The sequence below is a fragment of the Gadus macrocephalus genome, chromosome 3, assembly GCF_031168955.1.
Source record: "Gadus macrocephalus chromosome 3, ASM3116895v1".
NCBI lineage: Eukaryota > Metazoa > Chordata > Actinopteri > Gadiformes > Gadidae > Gadus > Gadus macrocephalus.
This window is the reverse complement of record NC_082384.1, coordinates 26,903,703-26,914,762: the sequence shown is the minus strand read 5'-3', so window position 1 is coordinate 26,914,762 and position 11,060 is coordinate 26,903,703. Positions and strand designations below refer to the sequence as shown.

At 53.6% G+C, this 11,060-nt stretch overlaps 2 protein-coding genes across 2 annotated transcripts in view; one reads left to right on the top strand and one right to left on the bottom strand.

Annotated features, from left to right (window-relative positions):
• pkd1a (polycystic kidney disease 1a) overlaps positions 1-9,140 on the top strand; it is a gene marked incomplete at its 5' end in the record, with an annotated part of 74,870 nt that extends 65,730 nt beyond the window's left edge. The window contains 3 exons of the mRNA XM_060047442.1: positions 7-141; positions 3,458-3,784; positions 6,444-9,140. Of these exons, the coding sequence (XP_059903425.1) occupies positions 7-141; positions 3,458-3,784; positions 6,444-7,049 (1,068 nt within the window). The remainder of the gene's footprint in view (positions 1-6; positions 142-3,457; positions 3,785-6,443) is intronic.
• tsc2 (TSC complex subunit 2) overlaps positions 8,791-11,060 on the bottom strand; it is a 47,050-nt gene continuing 44,780 nt past the window's right edge. The window contains 4 exon segments of the mRNA XM_060048389.1: positions 8,791-9,434; positions 9,603-9,701; positions 9,797-9,888; positions 10,227-10,305. Coding sequence (XP_059904372.1) covers positions 9,267-9,434; positions 9,603-9,701; positions 9,797-9,888; positions 10,227-10,305 — 438 coding nt within the window. The 3' untranslated portion in view covers positions 8,791-9,266.

Genomic DNA, 11,060 nt, shown 5'->3' with positions numbered 1-11,060 from the left:
CCCCAGGCCTCTCACCAGTTGCGGTTCCTGCGGGAGTGGGCGGTGTTCGGCCGCGCTCTGCGCCGCTCTGTCTCTGAGCTGCTCTGTGTGTCTCTGGCCTCGCTGCTGTTGCTGCTGGCCTACGCACACACAGGACACCTGGTAACGCACGCACACACACACACACACACACACACACACACACACACACACACACACACACACACAGGACACCTGGTAACGCACGCACACACACACACACACACACACGCACACACAGGACACCTGGTAACGCACGCACACACACACACACACACACACGCACACACAGGACACCTGGTAACGCACGCACACACACACACACACACACACACACACACACACACACGCACACACAGGACACCTGGTAACGCACGCACACACACACACACACACACACACACACACACACAGGACACCTGGTAATGCACGCACACACACACACACACACACACACACACACACACACACACACACACACACACACACACAGGACACCTGGTAATGCACACACACACACACACACACACACACACACACACACACACACACACACACACACACACACACACACACACACACTGTCTGTTAGCAGTCTGTTAGCGGTCTGTTGGCAGTCTAATAGCGGTCTGTTAGCGGTCTGTTAGAGGTCTGTTAGTGGTCTGAACGGTCTGTTAGCAGTCTGTTAGCAGTCTGTTAGCGGTCTCATAGCGGTCTGTTAGCTGTCGTTTAGCAGGCTAGTCTGTTAGTGGTCTGTTAGCGGTCTGTTAGCGGTCTGTTATCGGTCTGTTAGCGGTCTGTTAGTGGTCTGTTAGCGGTCTGTTAGAGGTCTGTTAGTGGTCTGAACGGTCTGTTAGCAGTCTGTTAGCAGTCTGTTAGCGGTCTCATAGCGGTCTGTTAGCAGTATGTTAGCGGTCTCATAGCGGTCTGTTAGCAGTCTGTTAGCGGTCTCATAGCGGTCTGTTAGCTGTCGTTTAGCAGGCTAGTCTGTTAGTGGTCTGTTAGCGGTCTGTTAGTGGTCTGTTAGCGGTCTGTTAGAGGTCTGTTAGTGGTCTGAACAGTCTGTTAGCAGTCTGTTAGCGGTCTCATAGCGGTCTGTTAACAGTCTGTTAGCGGTCTCATAGCGGTCTGTTAGCAGTCTGTTAGCGGTCTCATAGCGGTCTGTTAGCTGTCGTTTAGCAGGCTAGTCTGTTAGTGGTCTGTTAGCGGTCTGTTAGCGGTCTGTTAGCGGTCTGTTAGTGGTCTGTTAGCGGTCTGTTAGCGGTCTGTTAGCGGTCTGTTAGTGGTCTGTTAGCGGTCTGTTAGCGGGTCTGTTAGCATTCTGTTGGCAGTCTCATAGCGTCTGTTAGCGGTCCGTTAGCATTCTGTGGGCGGTCTGTTAGCGGTCTGTTAGCTGTCGTTTAGCAGGCTAGTCTGTTAGCGGTCTGTTAGCAGTATGTAAGCGGTCTCATAGTGGTCTGTTAGCGGCTTGTTAGCAGGCTAGTCTGTTAGCGGTCTGTTAGCAGACTGTTAGCAGTATGTTAGCGGTCTCATAGCGGTCTGCTAGCGGTCTATTAGCAGGCTAGTCTGTTAGCGGCATGTTAGCAGTCTGTTAGCAGTATGTTAGCGGTCTCATAGCGGTCTGTTAGTAGGCTAGTCTGTTAGTGGTCTGTTAGCGGTCTGTAGCAGTGTATTAGCAGTCTGTTAGCAGTATGTTAGCGGTCTCATAGTGGTGTGTTAGCGGTCTGTTAGCAGTCTGTTAGCAGTATGTTAGAGATCTCACAGCAGTCTGTTAGCAGGCTAGTCTGTTAGCAGTATTTTAGCGGTTTCATAGTGGTGTGTTTTGTTAGCAGCGTGTTAGCGGTCTCATAGCGGTCTGTTAGCAGGCTAGTCTGTTAGCGGTCTGTTAGCAGTGTGTAAGCAGTCTGTTAGCAGTATGTTAGTAGTCTCATTGTGGTGCGTTAGCGGTGTGTTAGTGGTCTGTAAGCGGTCTGTTAGCAGCATGTTAGCGGTCTCATATGGGGCTTTCACACCAAAAAGAACCAAGAGCCAGTTCCGGGCTGGGGCAAGGGCCAGTTCCAAACTGGTTCCAGCCTTATCCCAGTTATGAACCAGTTGGTTTCACACCGGCCAGAGCCAGCCATGGAGCCGGCGAGAGCAACGTCATGACGTCACTGCAAACGTCTCCGCTTTCCCAGCAACCTTCGCGCCTTGCCGGAACTGTACAATAAGAAGAAGAACTTTCGCGCAAGTTTCAAACACAACAACAACAATTTTGTCTTCACGTCAATCCGTGTATGGTTCGTTCTTTGAATGTTCCGATTTAAAACAAAATCTGAAACAACAATTAACTGTCGTTTTTTGGTTTTTCAGATTTGGTTTTGAAGCCGAAAAAGGGCAAAAGGAATATATAAATAAACAGTATTTTTCTGGTTTTTAAATCAAAACGGGAAAACTGAATAATCCAGTTGCTTGTTTTGTTTGCGTGATATTTAGATAAAACCGCAATGAATGCCGGGAAAAGGGCACGCAGATTAAAAAAAACCACATATAATGACGTTTCAAACGTTCCATCGAGTCTCTCGCATTCTATAATGGCCAGCCTTATTGTTTTCCGTGGGAGCCGGCGACTTAGTCTGCGAGTTGACGATCTGAAACTAAATCGGATACTAGATTTCTTCTTCGAAGGTTGTGCTCCACACAGAACCTCCTCACCGTCATAACGGAGCACTTCGGGGCACCAGATAACTAACCTGATCGCGTTGTGTGTCTTTCCAGTGTCAAATAGTTCACGAATAAAATCACCATAAGGTTCAAGTGCGGCCATAACTAAGGCTTAATATAATTGGACAGTCTATTGCTGGTTTAGGTGGTTGGCTGTTTTAACTTCCTGTGTCTGCCTTCTGGTGTAGCCTATAACTATAAATGTATCTGTTTTGTTTTTCTGTTTCGGGTTAATTAAAAAACCAACACACAAAACACACAAACACAAATAAAATGCCGTTTATTTGTTTATTCCTTTTGCCCTTTTTCCGATTCAAAACCAAATCAGAAAAAAACAAAAAAACGACTGTTAATTTTTTTTTCAGATTTTGTTTTAAATCGGAATATATTCAAAGAACGAACCATACACGGATTCACGTCCATTGTTTACTTGGGTGTTTTAAAAATGCCGGTCTTCGTTGGTCTTCCTGTTTATGAAGCTAAGGATAACCCCGCCCCCTGCCCCCGGCGTAAAAGCAGTTCTAGCCCAGCTCAATCCTGGGGCTGGATTGAACCGGTTTTTAGAGGCCGGAGCCGGTTCTCTGGCGGTGTGAAACCAAAACCCTGGCTCTAGCTCCGAACTAGCCCGGAACGGGCTCCGATTTTGCGGCGGTGTGAAAGGCCCAATAGTGGTGTGTTAGCGGTCTGCTAGCGGTCTGCTAGCGCTCTGAGCTAGCGGTCTGTCCTCTCCCCCCAGCTCTTCTCCTCCGGGCTGGACGGCTACGGCAACGTCGGCGCCGCCTGTCTCTCGCTGCTGAGTGCGGGGGGGCGGGGCTTGTTGCCGTGGCGCCCCGCGGAGACACCGGCAGGCCCGGCGAGCTCTGTGTGGGCGCTGGCCTTCGCGGGGAGCGCGGCGGCGCTGCGGCTGCTGGCGCTGTGGCTGGCGGCGGCCGTGCTGATGAGGAACTACCGGCGGGCGCGCGCCGAGCTGCAGCGGCCGCCCGCCGACCTGCAGGACCACGAGATGGTGGAGCTGCTGCTGCGCCGCCTCAAGATGTGGCTGGGCCTGAGCCGCGCCAAGGAGGTAGGCCGCCGCGGGGCTCCCCCGCCCTCCCCATGCCTCACCCCCCCGCCTCCCCAGTACTGTCTCTCTCTCTGTGTCTGCTCCTCCTCCTCCCCAGTACTGTCTCTCTCTGTGTCTGCTCCTCCTCCTCCTCCCCAGTACTGTCTCTCTCTCTGTGTGTCTCTCCTCCTCTCCTCCCCAGTACTGTCTCTCTCTGTGTCTGCTCCTCCTCCTCCTCCCCAGTACTGTCTCTCTCTCTGTGTCTGCTCCTCCTCCTCCCCAGTACTGTCTCTCTCTGTGTCTGCTCCTCCTCCTCCTCCCCAGTACTGTCTCTCTCTCTGTGTGTCTCTCCTCCTCTCCTCCCCAGTACTGTCTCTCTCTGTGTCTGCTCCTCCTCCTCCTCCCCAGTACTGTCTCTCTCTGTGTCTGCTCCTCCTCCTCCCCAGTACTGTCTCTCTCTGTGTCTGCTCCTCCTCCTCCTCCCCAGTACTGTCTCTCTCTGTGTGTCTCTCCTCCTCTCCTCCCCAGTACTGTCTCTCTCTGTGTCTGCTCCTCCTCCTCCTCCCCAGTACTGTCTCTCTCTGTGTGTGTCTCTCCTCTCCTCCCCAGTACTGTCTCTCTCTCTGTGTCTGCTCCTCCTCTCCTCCCCAGTACTGTCTCTCTCTCTGTGTCTGCTCCTCCTCCTCCTCCCCAGTACTGTCTCTCTCTCTGTGTCTCTCCTCCCCAGTACTGTCTCTCTCTGTGTGTCTGCTCCTCCTCCCCAGTACTGTCTCTCTCTGTGTGTCTCTCCTCACCTCCTCCTCCTCAGTACTGTCTCTCTCTCTCTGTGTCTGCTCCTCCTCCTCCTCCCCAGTACTGTCTCTCTCTCTGTGTCTCTCCTCCCCAGTACTGTCTCTCTCTCTCTGTGTCTGCTCCTCCTCCCCAGTACTGTCTCTCTCTGTGTCTGCTCCTCCTCCCCAGTACTGTCTCTCTCTGTGTGTCTCTCCTCCCCTCCCCAGTACTGTCTCTCTCTCTGTGTCTGCTCCTCCTCCTCCTCCCGAGTACTGTCTCTCTCTGTGTCTCTCCTCCCCAGTACTGTCTCTCTCTGTGTGTCTCTCCTCACCACCTCATCCTCAGTACTGTCTCTCTCTGTGTGTCTCACCTCCCCAGTACTGTCTCTCTCTGTGTGTCTCTCCTCCCCAGTACTGTCTCTCTCTGTGTGTCTCTCCTCCCCAGTACTGTCTCTCTCTGTGTCTGCTCCTCCTCCTCCCCAGTACTGTCTCTCTCTGTGTGTCTCTCCTCCCCTCCCCAGTACTGTCTCTCTCTCTCTGTGTCTGCTCCTCCTCCTCCTCCCGAGTACTGTCTCTCTCTCTGTGTCTCTCCTCTCCTCCCCAGTACTGTCTCTCTCTGTGTGTCTCTCCTCACCTCCTCCTCCTCAGTACTGTCTCTCTCTCTGTGTGTCTCTCCTCACCTCCTCCTCAGTACTGTCTCTCTCTGTGTGTCTCTCCTCCTCAGTACTGTCTCTCTCTGTGTGTCTCTCCTCCCCAGTACTGTCTCTCTATGTGTGTCTCCTCACCTCCTCCTCCTCAGTACTGTCTCTCTCTGCGTGTCTCTCCTCCTCAGTACTGTCTCTCTCTGTGTGTCTCTCCTCACCTCCTCCTCCCCAGTACTGTCTCTCTCTGTGTGTCTCTCCTCCCCTCCTCCTCCCCAGTACTGTCTCTCTCTGTGTGTCTCTCCTCCTCAGTACTGTCTCTCTCTGTGTGTCTCTCCTCCCCAGTACTGTCTCTCTCTGTGTGTCTCTCCTCCCCAGTACTGTCTCTCTCTCTGTGTCTCTCCTCCCCAGTACTGTCTCTCTCTGTGTGTCTCTCCTCCCCAGTACTGTCTCTCTCTGTGTGTCTCTCCTCCCCAGTACTGTCTCTCTCTGTGTGTCTCTCCTCCCCAGTACTGTCTCTCTCTGTGTGTCTCTCCTCCCCAGTACTGTCTCTCTCTGTGTGTCTCTCCTCCTCAGTACTGTCTCTCTCTGTGTGTCTCTCCTCCCCAGTACTGTCTCTCTGTGTCTCTCCTCCCCAGTACTGTCTCTCTCTGTGTGTCTCTCCTCCCCAGTACTGTCTCTCTCTGTGTGTCTCTCCTCTCCAGTACTGTCTCTCTCTGTGTGTCTCTCCTCACCTCCTCCTCCCCAGTACTGTCTCTCTCTGTGTGTCTCTCCTCCCCAGTACTGTCTCTCTCTCTGTGTCTCTCCTCCCCAGTACTGTCTCTCTCTGTGTGTCTCTCCTCCTCAGTACTGTCTCTCTCTGTGTGTCTCTCCTCCCCAGTACTGTCTCTCTCTGTGTGTCTCTCCTCCCCAGTACTGTCTCTCTCTGTGTGTCTCTCCTCACCTCCTCCTCCCCAGTACTGTCTCTCTCTGTGTGTCTCTCCTCCCCTCCTCCTCCCCAGTACTGTCTCTCTCTGTGTGTCTCTCCTCCTCAGTACTGTCTCTCTCTGTGTGTCTCTCCTCCCCAGTACTGTCTCTCTCTGTGTGTCTCTCCTCACCACCTCATCCTCAGTACTGTCTCTCTCTGTGTGTCTCTCCTCCCCAGTACTGTCTCTCTCTCTGTGTCTCTCCTCCTCTCCTCCCCAGTACTGTCTCTCTCTGTGTGTCTGCTCCTCCCCAGTACTGTCTCTCTCTGTGTGTCTCTCCTCACCTCCTCCTCTCCTCCTCCAGTTCCGCCATAAGGTCCGCTTCGAGGGCGTGGCCCTGCCCCCGTCCCGCTCCTCCTCCACCAGCGACTGCCAGTCCCTCTGCTTGCCCCCCCTGGAGGGGCCCGAGTCCCCCAGCCCCGACGCCGGCTCAGAGGCCTCCTGGTGCCCCCCCCCGGGGCCCCGCGGCCTCACCGAGCCCCCGGGCCCCGGGGGCTCGGTGGGCGGGGCCGGCTGGAGGGAGCGGGCGGAGACGGAGGCGTCGCTGCGGAGGCTGCTACCCACCCTGGACGCCCTGCTGCAGCAGCTGGAGCGCGTCACCATGGCGACGGAGGATCTGTTCCACACGGAGGTCCGTCTGGAGCGCGCCCGGAGGAGGGGGAGGGACCGGACCCCCGCGGGGAGGGAGGGGGAGGAGGAGCCGGGAAGGGGGGAGAAGAAGGGAGGCAAGCAGAAGGAGAAGAGCGGGAAGAAGGAGAAGAAGGAGAAGAAGGAGAAGGCGAGAGCAGCCAAGAAGAAGACTCCGCCCACCCCGTCCTCCCCCCTCAGAGCCCCGCCCACAAAGACCCTCCTCACACACCTCCTCCCCTCCAAGGTCAGCCCCCTCTCCCCCCACACCCCCTCCCCCTGAGGGGGGTGTCGACCCTGATGGCCGGACAGCAGGTCTGTCCGGGCGGCCATCATGGAACCCACTGAAGACATGAGGAAGAGGAAGAGGAAGGAAGACGAAGGTACGAAACGACCCGTCTGGACGAGGCGTCGCCGGATGAGGGACCCTCGCTCAACGAGCTGTGAGCTCGGCGCAGGCGCCAGGGGCTAACAGAGTCCGCTAGCAGCTAGCTGCCAGGGGCTAATAGAGTCCGCTAGCAGCTAGCCGCCAGGGGCTAATAGAGTCCGCTAGCAGCTAGCCGCCAGGGGCTAATAGAGTCCGCTAGCAGCTAGCCGCCAGGGGCTAATAGAGTCCGCTAGCAGCTAGCCGCCAGGAGCTAATCGAGTCCGCTAGCAGCCAGGGGCTAATAGAGTCCGCTAGCAGCTAGCCGCCAGGTGCTAATAGAGTCCGCTAGCAGCCAGCCGCCAGGTGCTAATAGAGTCCACTAGCAGATAGGCGCTAATAGAGTCCGCTAGCAGCTAAAAGCTAGCGATCCAAGCCAAATAAAGCAAATCCTTCTTTACCTCCCTGGACCGGACCCCAACAGACCCTGGGGGCCCGGCGGGGTCCTGGGGGCCCGGCGGGGTCCTGGGGGGTTCTTGGGGCCCACCAGGGCCCTTTGACAGGAGCACAGTGTCGTGTTCGACTAAGACTTACAGACTGTGGAGCGGTGTTCAGAGGGGGGGGGGGGCGTCTGTCCTGGAGGGAGTGGAGCGAGGGGTTGGCGTGGAAACAGGAGAGCGACGAGGAAAGTGTTGGCAGGTCAAAGGTCGGCTGATCAGGGGAAGAGCGGGAATAGGACCGGGACACTGGGAGGGGGGCCGACCTGAAGGGGGGGGGGGGGGGGGACCAATGGGGGAGGGGCTGAAGGATAGGGGGGGAGAGGGGATAGGGGGGGGAACGCAGCCAGTCTGACCTAGTCCCACTTCTAGTTCCTGATTGGTTGCAGACGTATAGAATAGCCGCCTAACCTTTCAGGAAGCAGTAGATAGAAGGGGCTCTACTCATGATTCTTTCTGTAAATATATGTTCATTGAAGTTGTATGCATTGGTTTTAATTTAAAGCACTTTGTTATGATGTAGGTGTGTTATGATGAGGGCTCGTGTGTATAATAATAATAATGTATAAGCTTGGTTGGAGAAGGCTTCGTAACGCGACAATAAACACCAAAGCTGATAATTTATGCTTTTACAGAGTTATGAATCGCTCTTAAACCGTTTAGCACTTTATTCCCTAGTGAAGCTGACACCATATTTAACTTGTGTTTTTATATCTAAACATTATCACAATGTAGCTACATGTATTTCATGATTTGTATTCTTTGGTACTCAATATTGTCTGATTCCCAATGTCGTGTTTATTTGGTCCTCGGTTGTATCTGTACGTTAGATGATCTCTAATGTTGGCCCCAGTGTACCCAGTAGGAGCTCTCAGGTACCTCTTCAACGCATCGTTACAGTATGATATGAACGTATTCTCATTTAAACCAACAAGCTATTCTTTAAGCCATGACCTTCCTTTTGCTTTAATATCCCAAAGTGTACGATAAGTTTGGATCTTTTAATTCTGAATATCAATGTATCACAATCTGACCAAGTGTCCATTGTTGAGTTAATTTGTAACCAAGCTATGTTTAAGTACCCTTTGTTTTAGTACGGATAAAGGTCTTCTCTGTCATGTGTGTAAATATAGCAGTGTTGTTCGCTGTACATATTCCTCCTGTCAGATGAAGTATTGTTTTATTCACATATCAGGCTGCACTGTCATCAAACTCTGAAATGACAGATTCAAGTAGTTTGAGTAAATGTAACACTATTTTATAAAATTGCTATTCTCCCACCGACACACTGCCCTTACTGTGATGTCAGCCTCATTACCATCCATCTGCATGTTCCGCTGGAGTTTGTACTCTTGTAGGACTTAAATGTATCCCTGTGTTTAAAGCCTTGCTGAAATTATGCTCCTGTTTAGTGCTTGGCCGCTGAATGTGTTCCAGAATCATCTTGCATTGTCGGGCAGATTAACACTTCTCATGCTTTTGACAAAGTTGAATAAAAGGTTTGACAGCAGAACGTGTGGAAGGCTCTCGGTGAACGGAATGACTCCAACATGGCAGCTTTAGACTCTTTATTCCACACACGCGCCTGTGTGCGTGTTCATGTGTGCGATGCGGTCCTCCACTGGGCTGAGGACGTCGGTCAGACGAAGTCGGTGAAGTCGTCGACGGTGGAGACGAGGCGCTTCCTCTGGCCGACCGCCTCCCCCCCGGGGCAGGAGGCGGAGCTCTGGTAGGAGGGCTTGGCCGCTGCGTGGCCCGTGGTCAGGGAGATACCAGCGCCGGGCCGGGACGCACTGTCCTCCTGGGCCTGGAGGAGGAGGAGAGGATGAAACACCAGAGGGAAGTCTGATAGGGAGGGCCAGAGCAGGTAAAACCAGAGGTGTGTGTGTGTGTGTGTGTGTGTGTGTGTGTGTGTGTGTGTGTGTGTGTGTGTGTGTGTGTGTGTGTGTGTGTGTGTGTGTGTGTGTGTGTGTACCCGGGTCCGTATCCTCTTGATGTGTCGAAGGCGGGCGAGCCACTTGGAGGCGTAGGCATCGGAGGGGTTAGCGCGGTACTGGTGGACCAGGGATGCCATCTGGGGACGGGACGGGGGACACGGGAGAGGGGGTGAGGGGGTGTCTGTAGTGTGTCTGTACCGTATCTGTAGTGTGTGTGTAGTGTTACTCTTACGTTGGCGTGGAGGGCCATCTGTCTCACCAGCAGAGGAAGGTTACGGTCTGAAACGATCTTGGCCACCGTGGTGTCGACCAATCCCTCCAGGTCTGAGAGGAGAGGACCAATCAGAACAGGAGGAGGAGGAGGAGGAGGAGCGGGAGACATGAGGAGGAGCGGGAGACAGGAGGAGGAGGAGGAGGAGGAGGAGACATGAGGAGGAGGAGGAGCGGGAGACAGGAGGAGGAGGAGGAGACATGAGGAGGAGGAGGAGACATGAGGAGGAGGAGGAGGAGACATGAGGAGGAGCGGGAGACAGGAGGAGGAGGAGGAGGAGACATGAGGAGGAGGAGGAGGAGGAGACATGAGGAGGAGGCGGAGGAGGAGGAGCAGGAGCAGCAGCAGCCCTAACCCTTGCGCCTCCTGCAGCCCCCCGTGTGTTCCTTACCTTTACGACACTGAAGCGTCACCAGGTTACACTCGTAGTCCAGAGGTTTGATGATCACCTCCACGAAATTGAACTGGCCCTGAGGGAGGAGGCAGTATAGAGCTATAACGAGGAGGAGACAGTATAAAGCTATAACGAGGAGGAGGAGACAGTATAGAGCTATAACGAGGAGGAGGCAGTATAGAGCTATAACGAGGAGGAGGAGACAGTATAGAGCTATAACGAGGAGGAGACAGTATAGAGCTATAACGAGGAGGAGGAGACAGTATAGAGCTATAACGAGGAGGAGACAGTATAGAGCTATAACGAGGAGGAGGAGACAGTATAGAGCTATAACGAGGAGGAGGAGACAGTATAGAGCTATAACGAGGAGGAGACAGTATAGAGCTATAACGAGGAGGAGACAGTATAGAGCTATAACGAGGAGGAGGAGACAGTATAGAGCTATAACGAGGAGGAGGAGACAGTATAGAGCTATAACGAGGAGGAGACAGTATAGAGCTATAACGAGGAGGAGGAGACAGTATAGAGCTATAACGAGGAGGAGGAGACAGTATAGAGCTATAACGAGGAGGAGGAGACAGTATAGAGCTATAACGAGGAGGAGACAGTATAGAGCTATAACGAGGAGGAGGCAGTATAGAGCTATAACGAGGAGGAGGAGACAGTATAGAGCTATAACGAGGAGGAGGAGACAGTATAGAGCTATAACGAGGAGGAGGAGACAGTATAGAGCTATAACGAGGAGGAGACAGTATAGAGCTATAACGAGGAGGAGGAGACAGTATAGAGCTATAACGAGGAGGAGACAGTATAGAGCTATAACGAGGAGGA